Source organism: Neomonachus schauinslandi, chromosome 5 (assembly GCF_002201575.2).
Source record: "Neomonachus schauinslandi chromosome 5, ASM220157v2, whole genome shotgun sequence".
NCBI lineage: Eukaryota > Metazoa > Chordata > Mammalia > Carnivora > Phocidae > Neomonachus > Neomonachus schauinslandi.
The window spans coordinates 37,967,215-37,984,108 of record NC_058407.1 but is presented as its reverse complement, the minus strand read 5'-3'; the positions used below and the strand labels follow the sequence as shown (position 1 = coordinate 37,984,108).

The following is a 16,894-nucleotide window of genomic DNA, read 5'->3' as shown; positions in this document are numbered from 1 at the left end:
AGGAATCAGTAGGACCTGGTTGTGGAAAAACACCTAGAATGGTACAAACCGAGAGGGAGGGATGCCAGAGAATTGCTGGAATACAAACGGGGTATGTGAAAGGTAGTTGAAAGGAATAACATTAAAATGCCAGTGTGATGAGAATGCCTTCACGTGATAATGTGAAAACTGAATTATTATAATCTTTATGGTATTAAGGATTTATTTAGGATCTTAAATTGAGAACTAGAAAGCCAAACTCAGATTTGAAGTCTGGATATTTATGACCACTCTTTATGCTGGAGACCCTGATTAAGAAGAATAAAATAGGAAATCTTGCTGCTTAATTTAGCACATTTTAATCTACCCAGTTTTGAGTAAAATTAAGATAGGATATTCTTTTGGGGAAAAAAAATCTTCCTTTATATCAGTGTGAATTGTAGGACAGATGGGTAAGAGGAGCTTGAGTTTTACAAAATAAAGTAGAAATAGCAATTATAATACTAATGATATTAACTAATATTTATGTATTGCTTCCAAAGCCAAGGACTTTTCTAAGCTTGTACATATATGAGCTTGATTTACATATACTTATCCTATTTTCCAAATTAGGAACTGAGGCACAGAAAGATTAAGTAACTTGCTCAAGGTAATGTAGCTGGTAATTGTTGGAGCAGGTATTTGAAGTCATCATATTTTTTAGTACAGAAAGAATTCACAAATATCCATCTGGATCCAATAGCTACCCAGTTACAGTTTAAAATTAGTATCTTTAGAGAGATCTTTCAAATGCAAAATAAAATACAGTAAAAAAAAAGCAACTTTCTATAGTGTTTGAAAAACAACTTTCTGTAGTGTTTAGAAACTCTAAAGAAATTGACAAAAGAAAAATATTTTATTAGTTTTTATTAATATTTTTAAAATATTTTTATTTTTATTAGTTATAATTTCTAAATGAGAATAGACAACATTAATGAGAAAAAGAGCAAGGATGTGAATAATAACATGGTGCTTTAGCTATTTCTTGTGGATTTATATCTTAATATGATTATTCATGTTTAATGTCTTTTTTTTTTTTTTAAAGATTTTATTTATTTATTTGACAGAGAGAGACACAGTGAGAGAGGGAACACAAGCAGGGGGAGTGGGAGAGGGAGAAGCAGGCTTCCCGCAGAGCAGGGAGCCCGATGCGGGGCTCGATCCCAGGACCCTGGGATCATGACCTGAGCCGAAGGCAGACGCTTAACGACTGAGCCACCCAGGTGCCCCTGTTTAATGTCTTTTGAGGATTTGATGAATGTAATCTGATTCCTCAAATTCCTTATGGATTGCTGCCCAGAAGTTAGCCCTACTTTAGATTCTAGATAGCCTAGTAAAAATATTCTGCCAATACCACCTCAAATAATCCTGGATTCTCTGGGAAAAGAGAGACTCTCCTACTGTAGGATGGCAGTCTGACTGTTCTTAAATAGGTGGACCATAAGCCTGTCATTAAATCAGATACAGTGCGTGTGAATTTCACCAATCACAAATTGAATAATATTCCCTGTTGTTATGAAAGTGATATCCATGCAAGTCAAGAATTTCCATTTCTGTGTGGTAGCAGGGAAATTGATCTTGCCAATTCAAATATCTCATTCATACTTCTATCTTAAGCTCAGTTAATTAGGATTTGCCCAACCTAACCCCCTCGCCTTTCCTGTTTCTGAGGAACATGATGGCATAAGAGCACTGGGCATCAGTCATTAAGTGTATTTGGGTGGTATGGGTCTAGGCCATGATTATATTTTTTCTTGCTGGTCTTTGCTGAAGGGTAATTATTTCCAACAGGGATTGACTGTTGCCTCAGTCCCCACTTTATCTATTGCTATGTCAGAAGTATTTCCAGGGCCTCTAATTCAGACATCCTCTATCTTCCTGTCCCAAACTCCAAATCAAGGATTCTTCTGATTCAATAGCCCATTCAAACATCTCCATGTCCATTTAGTTAAAAATTTCCCTATTGCCTTCTCAGAATCATTCTAGGTTATTGTAGGAAGCTTACAAGTTCATCTACCAAGACTTTGCTCAAACATTGCTGTTTTATCATTGTGACTCCATGTTTGATAATGGGATGTTGTATGATGTTATACCCTGAGAAGCTGGGAGATACCTCCTCCTTGGGGACACCTATCGCATTAACCAGAATTCTATCATTCTTCTTGGTAGTACTTGCTCCTGCACCCCCTATTTTTCACCAATTTCTATATCGTAATAAAATGAACTTTTTGACTCCTGTTTTTTTCATTGAACACACCCCTCTGTAACCATTTTCATAGTATTCATTACGACACATTTTTCAATCTAATTATTTTCTTTCATTTGTCCTTTACTTCAAAAACCACATCCTCTTATAAACATCATTCACTTCAAGAATGCAGTAAAATCATCCTTGATAATACTTAAAATTTAAAACTTTGAAAAAATTTTATTTTATTGATTTTATTTCATTATACTTTGTGCCTTTTGTGGTTTTGCAGTGCTAATTGATTGTGCATGACAAATGTGTTATTAAAGATGTTCCCATCTTTGAATTTGTGTGTTGCATAGTCTATTTGGCTGTTAAAAATTATTTCAGTTTTTTTCAGAGTATGAATAACTTGACCAATGAACTGTCACAGGAGATAATGTCTAAAGGAACTGAAAGAATTGTGATTTTTTATGGTTATATACTCATCAAAACTCACTCATGAAATAAAACTTAGGCAATATGATGTCATTTTTCAAAGATCCACTCCCCCTGGTTAAGCATTCTCTATGGACAAAGAAAATATTTTTTTAAATCCACATTAACTCTCTTAGACTCTAAATACTATGCAATATATTAAAAAGTGACCTGTTTTTAACATAGTACCCCAAAGGCCTAACAATATTAAAAGAGTATCTTAGCTTGAGAGGGAAGCTAAGTTATTATTTGGCCATATTGAGTCCAAATAATATAATTTAGAAAGATGAAATAGAATTTAAAATAATGATTGCTTATCAGGTAAAGTCATAGCACATCATACATTACTGATTTATTATATTTATCTGATTTTAATCTAGAACTCTTTCAGAAAGAGCTATCCCCTCAGCTTATCATGCATTTAACACAATCTCTGTTGCAGGTTACTTAGTTATAGAAAATCCATCAAGTAAGTTTGTTAAATATCTTTTCTTCTTTTTGAATGTCAATGCTAGATTCACTGATTCAATGAATCTTAATGTGTGGTTCCTTTTTTGTATGTTTGCTAGAAAAACCTCCAAGCTGGATATAAATCATAAAAGCATGACTAATTGCATGGTAACTGGAGAAATGCTTTCTCTCTCTCTGGGGTGAAGCCTGCATGTCTGTATTTTAGCTTGGGAAGTAATACGGGGATATTTAAACTCCTTAGGGTTTAAAAACCATGTCATTATGAGAATGAGGTCACTGCAATATTTTATATCTTCTAAAACTTTGTAATGTATAAAATGTTTTCTGTATGACAAAGAGGTATTATGTGCTTTAGGATTCAATGATAACTTTATGCCCTTATATTTACTTGAAAAACTTTTTTCCTTACAATGTGATATCATTCATATAAAGTCACTTAAAAATGGAAAGGATTTTGTGCCAGGACTACAAAGAAAGCACACTTACAGGGGAGAAGTTAATTTTGTAAATATGGCAAAATGACTTTAAAGGGCTGTGTGTTTACGGGTTTTGAAGTATCTGTTGTTCTTTGACTTATTCACTGTATGGCCAGTGTCAGTCTAACATGATTCCATTTTCTACCTCTCTTTGCTTGGAGGCCGGTAAGCAAGAAGTCCTTCCTGCAACATGTTGAAGAGCTTTGCACAAACAACAACCTAAAGTTTCAAGAAGAATTTTCGGTATGTTACTAGCAGTTGTCACAACATTGCCAGACCTCCAGTCGTTTCATGTGTCACATTTCATGTCCATTTTAAGCATGCAAGGCCATGAAGGACTCTGGCCTTGATAATCAATACCCAATTACCAGGTTGATTGTTTGGATAGTAATGTTACACGGGGTGGCCTCTGGTGCAACCTGAACAGAATTATTCACCTACTGTGTGAGGAAAGGGTGCTCTTCTTCAGACCTCCCCAGCAATGGAAGCCTGGCCTCATTTCTGCTCTGCTCTTTCATCCAGATGTGCATGGGAGTCTGGAAAGTCTGGAAGGTTGTATTCATTGGTTTTTGCTGGTGTGTGAGATTTAGGCTTTACCATATATGTGGTTTTATATTTAAATAATTATTTTAGATTTAGAGACCAAATAATTCCATTTTATATTTGCCTGTTTAGTTTATGTTAGTGATATAGATGAACCTGAGAACAGAATGTGATGTTTCCAGAAACTACAAAAATATTATTTCTAGAACTATCTAAAAGTAAAAATACCCGTGTTTTATGAGGCCTATTTTTAAGTTACTATGAAATAAATACACTATCACCTTATGGAGAATATGTTAAGTTAAGAGCATTCCACTTTAACACTAGTTAAAAGTTAAGATTAATTATATTGTTTTCAACATTTTGTGTATCTATAAAATTCAAATTATATTAATGCATAAGGTATATATCAGATCTCTAAACATTTTTAAAACTTGTGTGTATCTTTCCAAACTTATGTGATTATTTTGTATTATATAAGTAATATGGATTTCTAAATGTCACCAAAAACTTTACTTCTTTTTTTTTTTCATGAAATTTTTGGTGTGTGAACCTATGAAACAAAGAATTAAGCAATTGGCTTGAATAATTCAGGATTATAATATTTCAGCCTCTCAGGAAATAATAACAAAATGTGAGAAGATTAATGGTATTTCCTACAGCTCTTTGGTTATGCTTCTTAAGTAATATTGGCCTGGACTTAACAAAATAGATGGTACCATAAAACTTTTCATCTACTCAGTCATGCATAATGTAATTATATTCGCTCCTCTTCTAGTAAAATTACACTTTTGCTTCTGAACAATTGCGAGTTCTCGCTGTGTAAATGCTAAGAAAAGTTTTATTAGCAACAACATTTTCACGTATATTACATTGAGAAAATTTCTAGTTCAACTTCTTTGGAGATTATGGTTTTAAGAACTTTTTAGATACAAATATATAGGTTGTATGTATGTATTATATAAACATATCTATATATGTAAGGAACTTCTTTAAATTATTTTTTATCCTAATGCTGTATTAAGATTTTTAAAGCAAAATTATATTTAAATTAATAAATGCATATTTGATGAACTTTAAAACTCAGATCATAACCACTTATACCTTAAATATTTATAGGCTCCTACTATATGGTAGGCATTGTATTTGGCATATTAATATATATCGATTCAGTGCTTAATAGCTAAGTGACTTTGGATAAATCACATAAACTCTCTGTTCCTCCATATCCTGATTTGTAAAATAATAGTATTTACCAATAATAGTATTTATCTCACTGAGTTGTGAATACTAAAACAATTGAATGTGTGTAACACTAAGAATAGTGGCTGACACAAGTATTAGCTATATGTTACGACTATGACTTCTACCATAAAGAAGCTCATACTATGATAAGAACTGCAGACATGCACAGAAAATACATAAATACACTGTATCATGACAGATATGCAGAAAGAAGTGAGGATTGACTTTATTTGGATAGCAGTCAGAAAAGACTGCACAAAAAGGTGCTGTTTGAGATGAACTTTTAGATAAGCAGAAGACCAATGGGTAAATAAAGGGGGAAGAGTATCCCAGAGAGAGAGAGAAGGAATGCAAAAGCATAAGGATGCAAAACAGTCTCACTCACATATGATCCCACTGAAAAGAACAAACAGTAGGAGAAAGAACTGAATAGGATGGGGGAGGCCCTGTGTTCCCTGGTAAGAAAAAGGTTGCAAGTGTGACATTACTATCCAAACAGTCAACCTGGTAATTGGATATTGATTATCAAGGCCACAGTCATTTAAATCTATAATTGGAAACTTTTATATGAAATAATTACAGAAAAAAAATACCACCTTTCAGGAGATTTCCATTTCACCTCTGTTTTCTCCTCTATTCCTTTATCTATATGAATATGCTGACATATACTCCCAACACCTTGACACAGGGAAACGGTTCTAGGATTCCCTACTTGGTTAAACAAATTTTTTCTAAGCCTTTTATGCCGGTACATCAGATTTCAGAGGCTTACACTGCACATATCCACGTGCAAAAGACTGTCTGGATTTTCTTTTTGAGGAAAAATAAGGGGGAAAGGAAGACTTATCTAATAAAAGAAGTAGTTTATAATGATGTTGAAAAATGGTAAAAACAAAAATTTTAACACTTTTTAAGGAATTTGGCAAGTTGAGATTTATTTCTAAAATGAAAAACTATAAACTTTGTAAATATAAATCACCAGCTCAACAAAATAATGAACACATTTTCTTGCACCAACTTTCTTAATGATGAATGGATCATATCATGATTTTTTACCAAAATGTCAATAATGGATCTCCTTGACCCTTCATCTGTGTCTGATAATTCTTAATCACACCTTTGCATTCCAGTATCGATTTAACAATGCCTACTGAGAACAGGAATTGACCTTTGGCATCTTCTTAAACTGACCAATGTTGTACCAATTAATAGGCATGAAATCACACTGCCTGAGGAGAAAAAACAAAAAATAAATCACTGAACTCCCTTCCCCTACTAAGTAGACATTAAAATATTAAATAATACTCAGTGTGTTCCTGTTGAAACCATTAGTAAAGTATGGAAAAGGGTTATTAGTAACATGGTTGCCACATCTTAGAGCTTCTAAAAGTACAAAGAAGTTATCCCAGAGAAAGCAAGAGACCAACTGACCAATTTTTTCAGGATATTTTCAGTAAACGTTTACATAAGTTCATTGCTGTTAATTTGACCTTGTTTCTGCAGTTATGAGAGGTGTTTTCAATTTTAAAATAAAAGGGATTAGAATAAAGAATAGTTTTTTCCTAAGTAGAATTTCTTGTTTACCTCTGAAATAAATCTAAACTGCAATGACTTCATTCCACAGGAACTACCAAAATTTCTTCAGGATCTTTCTTCAACTGATGCCGATCTGCCTTGGAACAGAGCAAAAAACCGCTTTCCAAACATAAAACCATGTATGTGCCCTTACTGCCCCTGGTTTCTACCTGCAAAATGTTTTAAAATGAGCACCAAATGCATCTTAGCCTTTTTATTTCTTAAACCTATTAATATTAATTGAATTACAATAATGCATTTTATTAGCAGTTATTTTCAAATTGTATCTCTTTTGCTTTGTTAATATGTATTAAAGTTAATGTACATGATTTTCAGCTTGTTCATACAAGGTTCACTTATGCAGGTGCAAGAAACTGTAGACCTAATAGTTTCTTAGCTTTGTAATTTAACCCAGGTAACGAACCTCTCTAACATCTTCCTACAGATCTAGTTCTCAAATGAAAAGAGAAACATGTAACTCTGTGCATTCATTTCCCTTAAAATCAGGGCTGTGCTTTCTTATGGAATATAAGAGATGCATTGCAAAATATTCATTGAAGATCAAAGTAAATGTGTGCTTACCAGGGTGGTTTTACAAAGGAGGCAGGGTGGTGCCTCATCATAGTAAACAAAACTTCATTTTTCAATCAATAAGAAAAGAAACTATTACCGCTTTAAGAATTAGCAGTGATTGGGGTGCCTGGGTGGCTCAGTCAGTTAAGCAGCTGCCTTCGGCTCAGGTCATGATCCTGGGGTCCTGGGATCGAGCCCCAAGTCCGGCTCCCTGCTCAGTGGACAGCCTGCTTCTCCCTCTCCCTCTGCCTACTTGTGCTCTCTATCTCTCTGTCAAATAAATAAATAAAATCTTAAAAAAAAAAAAGAATTAGCAGTGATGTGAAAGGAAAAATAGAACATTCTTCTGTTCATAATAGCTATATATTTGATATTACATTTTTTGAACAGATGTGCCTCCTCTCTATATTCTGATTCCATACACTTTATATTATGAGATAAGAAAGTGCTATTTGTGATATTCTGAAATATTATTAATATTGTTTCAAAATCTAGAATTTTAAAATACTCCTAATTTTAAAGTATTTTTAATAAATATACATTTTTCTATGTTCTATGCGTTTTCAAACTATATTGGGAAAATCCTTACTTAAGAATTGAACTCTTCTACCTAGAAAGACACAGATTTGAAGAAGGATAAAATTGCAGAGTGTAAAATCATAAAGGATGTGGATAGGAGGACATGGGCCAAATTCTGATATTCTAGAACTCAAGGATAACTGAGACATGAAGTAAACAAATTTAGGGAAATATGATATAGGAAGTAGTAATGTAGTGAATCTGCTAATTCCCAAGAATTAAGATAGGATGAAAATGCAAATAGCTTTTATCACCCAAAATCCCTTCTGGAACAAAGCAAATCATAAGTAAATGACTTCAGGAGCAAGTTGACAAATCAGACACTATTGTAAGAAGTAAGGAATGTTAGTATTAAGTCTCTAAGTTTCTATGGCATGCAGTTTCTCAATAGGTCCTTTTGTTTTCCTTTTCAGAGAGTTAACCTGGGTTGGATGTATCATAAGTTTAAGAGATATGGAAATTCTCATGTCTTTATATTTGTCTCTACCTAAATTTCTTCAGTACTGTCTGCTTCATGCTTATTCAATGCTCTTCTGTGAAAATAAACACTGTTATCTGATTGAAAGACAGTTACTGGGCACCTGGGTGGCTCAGTCGGCTAAGCGTCTGCCTTCAGCTCAGGTCATGATCTCAGGGTCCTGGGATCTTGCTCTGTATCAGGCTTCTTGCTCATTGGGAAGTCTGCTTCTCTCTCTGCCCCTCCCCCACTCTTGAACTCGTACTCTCTCTCTCTGTCTCTGTATCTCTCTCTCTCAAAAATAAATAAATAATCTTTTAAAAAAAAGACCGTTACTATGGAATATTTAATGTTTATTTACAATCATATATTTGGCTGAAATAATTTATAATATATCAGTATATATAAGATAAGCAAACCAAATATGGCTAACTTATTTCCAAAGACCAAAGAGTATCTAATTTAAAATACATAAAAATTTGAGACATTAGTAAGATATTCTTTTTAAGATTTAAAGAGAGAGAGAGAGCAAGCAGGAAGAGGGGCAGGGAGAGAGGAAGGGAGAGAATCTCCAGCAGACTCCCTGCTGAGTGCAGAGCCTGACGACACGGGGCTCAATCTCACGACCCTGTAACCATGACCTGAGCCAAAATCAAGAGTCAGACACCCAACTGACTGAGCCACCCAGGCGCCCCAGCAAGATATTTTTTAAATGTGAAATTTCAGTCTTTTTTTAATTAAGATCCCAGTGCATTATTATCTGGGTTCACATCATGGCTATAAGAAAAGTCAGACCACATAGCTTATTACTTATAGGATAGGAAGAGAATAAGAGTGGTCAATGAAAATAAATAACCTTAAAACAACAAGAAGAGCTGAAAAGTCTGATTGCCCAGTTTCTTCAAATCTGAGGCTAAGACAAAAATGGAACTATGTTGTAATCAAGGATGTTTGGGATATTATAATTGGCATTCATGCATTTTTCACCTTTGCTAGAGTCAAATGGATAATGTCCAATTGTTTTCTGTTTTCTTCTTGATTTCAGTACAGAAAACTTATGGAAATTTTTCAAATAATATATTACATCTATGTTCAATATCCTTTAATGGATTTGTAGGGAAACCTTTTTCTTAACTATACTCTTAGAGAGTTGGGGGTCCTATAAGAAATAATTTAGTTAGGTAGATTTCTCTATTTTTCAAGAATGTGATTAGAATAATTTATTAATTTAACTAATGTACTGCCGGCTGTATAGTAAAAATGCTAGGAATGTGTGGGCGCTGATTAAACTTCCTGGGCTACAATCCTGTGTACGTATTCACTGCCTTAGTGACTGGACATATTATTCAGTGGTGCCCACCTCATAAGGTTATTGTGAGGATTAGATGAAATAATTATGTAAATCACTCTGCCCAGTACTGGAACATGGAAAGCTCTCAGTGTTCATTCTTATGATTGTTAGTAATCAATGGGTGAATACATTTAATAACAGGCCCTTAGGGTCTATAGTCTGGACATAGCAAGCCCACTTCCCTAACCTGAGTGAGAAGGCAAGCTGTAAACTCACAGCCACCTCTGTGGGCAAGTGCACCCCAGCCACACACACACACAGTACAAGCAAATGAGATGTTTAAACTAAATATATTCTCCCACTGTGCTTGCAGAGAAGCCGTTAAGCTGAAGAAACGTTTTTTTCTCCCGTAGAGAATGAATTCATTTTAATAGACTCTGAATTTTAGCTTGAGACAGCTTAGTGAAGTGCATTGTTTCCCCTGAGTAATGTAGGAAGTAGGATTTCAAATATCACAGTGCATTTTAGAAGATATTAGCTTACAGGGCTTTAAGATACTAGAATTAGCAGCAAATGCTTGCAGAAGAGATTTCCAAATCTCCCTTTGACAGGACACTATGACCTTCAGAAATGTTCCAACACCACGAAGAAAAGTTTTAGCTTGCTGTTGACTCAGATAATTATAAGCGGGCATATTGCATGAACAGAAGCTTAATGGCTTCCCTTCCTAAATTACAGGACTAGCCACAATGTCATTAAAGTAGTTAGATCATACCGAATTCAAGACTTTGGGACATAAGTCATTTGCATAAATTTGCTTAAACATTCCCCATCTCTAAACATATCAGGCTGGTCATTTGAATCACTAACAATACAGCAAAGTCATTTAACAGGTAACATGTGCTTAAGTTGTTGTTGTTTTTTAATTTTGTTATGTTATGTTAATCACCATCCATTACATCATTAGTTTTTGATGTAGTGTTCCATGATTCATTGTTTGCGTATAACACCCAGTGCTCCATTCAATACATGCCCTCTTTAATACCCATCACCAGGCTAACCCATTCCCCACCCACCTCTCCTCTAGAATCAAGTCCTGTTCAGCTTTATAAGTTCCATAAGCTTTCATGTAAGTTTTCCTCAAGAGGATTCTACAAAATAAATATTATAACTATATATTATAGGTGAGGTAATGAAGGAGCAGGGAAGTTAAGGAATTCACCTAAGGCCATTCATATGGTAAATAGATCATCTGGAATTCAAACCCAAACCCATTTACCCATTTTCCTCCACTACAGAGTGCCTTCCCAATGAGATTTTAAAAAAAAAAAACTTCAAAATAATTATGTAGTAATAGGTATTTTATATCATTTCCATGCCTAGCTAAAATTAGCACTGGACATTCCAATTGAAATACCCATCATAATACCAACTGGGTAAAAATCCTCAGGAAAAAAATAATTTGAACCCCTTTTTTGAAGAAAAATAATGGTTAGGGGCATCTAGTTTTACCAGATCTTAAAATAGTCTAAAGAATAATAATTAGGGGCACCTGAGTAGCTCAGTCATTAAGCATGTGCCTTCGGCTCAGGTCATGATCCTGGGGTCCTGGGGTCCAGCCCCACATCTGGCTCCCTTCTCAGCGGGAAGCCTGCTTCTCCCTCTCCCACTCCCCCTGCTTGTATTCCCTCCCTCGCTTTCTCTCTCTCTGTCAAATAAATAAATAAAATTTTAAAAGAAAAAAAGAATAATAATTAAAAGTTTGGTATTAAAGAAAGAGTGGGCAGATACATTAATGGAAATGAATAAATAGTCCAGAAATAGGCCTAGAAATGCACAGAGAAATCTAGTGTATAATAAGAGTGCTATTTTGAATATTATTATTTGAACATTTTGAAATGTTAACAAACTGGGACTTCGTTGTTCCAAAAGACAACAAAGAAACAAACAATAAAATATAGATTTTACCTAGTTCCATAAAAAATAATAAATCCCAATGGATCAAAGATTGAAATAGTTGAAACAAAAGCAGAAAACCCATTAAAAGTTCTAGAAGAAAATATGAATGGAAGATTTGTAAAAATGAAAATATTGGTGTGACAGACACCTTTGTGTGAATGACACAAGAAACCATCATGATGCCATGAAGAAAAATACTTCGAATTTTGATTATTAAAAAAATGTACATTTTATGTATGGCAGGATAGCTAGCTACATTGATGGATAGGGTCAAAAAATGACAAGAAAATTTCAATACATGTAAGTATGTATTGAATATGTAACATGATATATTTTTTGTATAAAATATTTTTTAAAAATAGAAAAATAGTATAATACGAAGTGGCCGTTAATGAAAAAGTTATTTATTTATTTATTTATTTATTTTAAAGATTTTATTTATTTGACAGAGAAAGACACAGCGAGAGAGGGAACAAGGGCAAGGGGGTGGGAGAGGGAGAAGCAGGCTCCCCACTGAGCAGGGAGCCCGATGTGGGGCTCGATCCCAGGACCCTGGGATCATGACCTGAGCTGAAAGCAGACGCTTAACTGACTGAGCCACCCAGGCACCCTGATGAAAAAGTTATTTAAAAAGGCCAGGGAGGAGGGGAAAGATGGCGGAGGAGTAGGGGACCCTATTTCAACTGGTCCCCGGAATTGAGCTGGATATCTACCAGACCACTCTGAGCACCCACGAAACCTGCCTGAGATGTAAGAAGATCTGGATCTCTACGAACAGAATATCGCAGGCAGTTGGTTTTGAGGTACGAAGCGGAGAGCCGTGATCCTGCCGGCAGATATCGGAGGATAAACGGCAGCGGGAGGGTGCCTGGACTTGGGGATCCTACACCGCTGGTGAGTGACAGCCTCGGGCTCTGCGGACGGGGCACAGACTCACAGACCCGTAGCATTGGGAAAGAACTTTAGGGCAGCCCCAGGGGTGGAAAACCAGACCAGCAGGGTCGCGTGCATGCGGACTGCAGCGCCCCCCTCCCCACCCCCACCCACCCCCCGGACAGAAAACAGAGCGACAGTCGTGCACACACGAACTGCAGCCTCTGAGGCGGAAACCCGGTGCGCCGGGGTCGTGCCAGTGAACTGCAACCCCCGGGGGCGGAAACCCCAAGCGGTGGCGTCGCGCACACATGAATTGGGAGTGGCTGGCGGTTTTAGAAGCACAAAGGAGAGACGTGCCCCGACCTGGAGGCAGGACTGGGAGCGCTGCGGAGGAGCGCACAACCCAGGACGCTGCAGTTTATAGCAGCACGGACAGAAACGGAGACAGGGTGGCCTGGAGAGCTCACTGAAGAACAGACTGAGGTCTCTCTGCTCTGAGGCAGAGGGCTGGAAACGGTCTCTTCTGCTCTGACTCGCAGAAGAGATGTGGAAAGCCGCCAGGGAAAGGCGCCAGAGAACAAAAGCCCCAAAGACTGATTCCCACTGAGCCCATCCCCCGCCACAGGGGCGCAGGGCAACTCTGCCCAAACAGGGTTGCCTGAGTAACAGCGCGGCAGGCCCCTCCCCCAGAAGACAGGCTGGGAAAACAAGAGGCCAGCAACCCTAAGGTCCCAAGAAAACAGGTGCATCTTGCTTGGGTTCTGGTCAGTAATTTGGACTCTATAGATTCCCTCAAACACCCATCAACAGAATGACTAGGAGGAGGAGCCCCCCAAACAGAAAAGACTCAGAGATTATGACTTATGCTGCAGATTTACAAATGGATGCAGACATAACCAAGATGTCAGAGATGGAATTCAGGCTAGCAATTGTGAAGACAATGGCTAGAATGGAGAAATCAATTAATGGCAACATAGAGTCTCTAAGGGCAGAAATGAAAGGTGAATTGGCAGAACTTAAAACTGCTATCAATGAGATCCAATCCAATCTAGATAATCTAACAGCTAGGGTAACTGAGACAGAAGAGAGAATAAGCGATCTGGAAGACAGTATAATAGATAAAAAGGGAAAAGAGGAGGCCAGGGAAAAACAACTCAGAATCCATGCAAATAGAATCAGAGAAATAAGTGACACCATTAGGCGTTCCAATGTCAGAATCATTGGAATCCCAGAGGGAGTGGAGAGAGGAGAGGGCTAGAAGAGGTATTTGAGCAAATCATAGCTGAGAACTTCCCTAATCTGGGGAATGAAACCAACATTCACGTCCTAGAGGCAGAGGGGACCCCTCCCAAGATCAAGGAAAACAGGCCAACACCCCAGCATGTAATAGTAAAACTTGCAAATCTTAGAACCAAGGAAACCATCTTAAGGGCAGTTAGGGGGAAGAGATTCCTTACCTACAGAGGGAGGAACATCAGAATAACGTCAGACCTATCCACAGAGACCTGGCAAGCCTGAAAGGCCTGGCAAGACATATTCAGAGTACTAAATGAGAAGAACATGCAGCCAAGAATACTTTATCCGGCAAGGCTTTCATTTAGAATGGATGGAGAGATGCAGAGCTTCCACGGCCCGCAGAAGTTGAAAGAATATGTGACCACTAAGCCGGCCCTGTAAGAAATATTAAGGGGGGTTCTATAAAAGGAGAAAGACCCCAAGAGTGATCTACAACAGAAATTTACAGGGACAATCTATAAAAACAACGTCTTCACAGGCAACATGATGACAATTAATTCATATCTTTCAATAATCTCTTTCAACGTGAATGGCCTAAACGCTCCCATAAAACGGCACAGGGTTGCAGATTGGATAAAAAGACAGGATCCATCCATATGCTGTCTACAAGAGACTCATTTTGAACCTAAAGATACATCCAGACTGAAAGTGAAGGGATAGAGATCTATATTCCATGCCAGCGGACCTCAAAAGAAAGCTGGGGTAGCAATTCTTATATCAGACAAATTAGATTTTAAACTAAAGTCTGTAATAAGAGACACAGAAGGACACTATATCATTCTTAAAGGGTCTATCCAACAAGAAGATCTAACAATTGTAAATATCTATGCCCCCAACATGGGAGCAGCCATCTACATAAGCCAACTGTTAACCAAAATAAAGAGTCATATTGATAACAATACGTTAATTGTAGGAGACCTCAATACTCCACTCTCAGCAATGGACAGATCATCTAAGCAGAAAATCAACAAGGAAACAAGAGCTTTGAATGATACATTGGACCAGATGGACCTCGTAGATATTTACAGAACATTCCACCCTAAAACAACAGAATACTCATTCTTCTTGAGCGCACATGGAACTTTCTCCAGAATAGACCATATACTGGGTCACAAAGCAGGTCGCAACCGGTACCAAAAGATTGAGATTATTCCCTGCATATTCTCAGACCACAATGCTCTAAAACTGGAACTCAATCACAAGAAAAAATTTGGCAGAAATTCAAACACTTGGAAGCTAAAGACCACTCTGCTCAAGAATGTTTGGGTCAACCAAGAAATCAAAGAAGAACTTAAACAATTCATGGAAATCAATGAGAACGAAAACACATCAGTCCAAAACCTATGGGATACTGCAAAGGCGGTCCTAAGGGGAAAATACATAGCCATCCAAGCCTCACTCAAAAAAATAGAAAAATCCCGAATTCACCAACTAACTCTACACCTTAAAGAACTAGAGAAAAAGCAACAAACGACGCCTAAACCACGCATTAGAAGAGAAAGAATTAAAATTAGAGCAGAAATCAATGAATTAGAAACCAGAAACACAGTAGATCAGATCAACAAAACTAGAAGTTGGTTCTTTGAAAGAATTAATAAGATTGATAAACCACTGGCCAGACTTATCCAAAAGAAGAGAGAAAGGACCCAAATTAATAAAATTATGAATGAAAGGGGAGAGATCACGACTAACACCAAGGAAATAGAAACAATTATTAGAAATTATTATCAACAACTATATGCCAATAAACTGAACAATCTGGATGAAATGGAGGCCTTCCTGGAAACCCATAAGCTGCCAAGACTGAAACAGGAAGAAATTGACAACCTCCGTAGGCCAATAACTAGTAACGAGATTGAAGCAGTGATCAAAAACCTCCCAAAAAACAAGAGTCCAGGGCCTGATGGATTCCCTGGGGAATTCTACCAAACATTCAAAGAAGAAATAATACCTATTCTACTGAAGCTGTTTCAAAAAATAGAAACAGAAGGAAAACTTCCAAACTCATTCTATGAGGCCAGCATTACCTTAATCCCCAAACCAGGCAAAGACCCCATCAAAAAGGAGAATTTCAGACCGATATCCCTGATGAATATGGATTCCAAAATCCTCAACAAAATCCTAGCTAATAGGATCCAAAAATACATTAAAAGTATCATCCACCACGACCAAGTGGGATTTATCCCCGGGATGCAAGGGTGGTTCAACATTCGCAAATCAATCAATGTGATAGAGCACATTAATAAGAAGAGGGAGAAGACCCATATGGTCCTCTCAATTGATGCAGAAAAAGCATTTGACAAAATACAACATCCTTTCCTGATTAAAACTCTCCAGAGTATAGGGATAGAGGGAACATTCCTCAAGCTCATAAAACCCATCTATGAAATACCCACAGCAAATATCATCCTCAATGGGGAAAAGCTGAGAGAATTTCCCTTAAGATCAGGAACACGTCAAGGGTGCCCACTCTCACCACTGTTGTTCAACATAGTACTAGAAGTCCTAGCAACAGCAATCAGACAACAAAAAGAAATAAAAGGTATTCACATTGGCAAAGAAGAAGTCAAACTCTCTCTTTTCGCAGATGACATGATACTTCATGTGGAAAACCCAAAAGACTCCACCCCCAAATTACTAGAACTCATCCAGCAATTCAGTAATGTGGCAGGATACAAAATCAATGCACAGAAATCAGTTGCTTTCTTATACACTAACAACGCAACTGTAGAAAGAGAAATTAAAGAAACGATTCCATTTACAATAGCACCAAAAACCATAAGATACCTCGGAATAAACCTAACCAAAGAGGTAAAGGATCTATACTCTAGGAACTACAAAACACTCATGAAAGAAATTGAAGAAGACAC

The 16,894-nt window shown here is 36.9% G+C and overlaps 1 protein-coding gene across 1 annotated transcript in view; it reads left to right on the top strand.

Annotated features, from left to right (window-relative positions):
* Positions 1 to 16,894, top strand: part of PTPRQ (protein tyrosine phosphatase receptor type Q) — a 201,427-nt gene that overhangs the window by 167,001 nt on the left and 17,532 nt on the right. Inside the window, exons 36-38 of the mRNA XM_044914755.1 lie at positions 3,126 to 3,152; positions 3,792 to 3,873; positions 7,043 to 7,133. Of these exons, the coding sequence (XP_044770690.1) occupies positions 3,126 to 3,152; positions 3,792 to 3,873; positions 7,043 to 7,133 (200 nt within the window). The remainder of the gene's footprint in view (positions 1 to 3,125; positions 3,153 to 3,791; positions 3,874 to 7,042; positions 7,134 to 16,894) is intronic.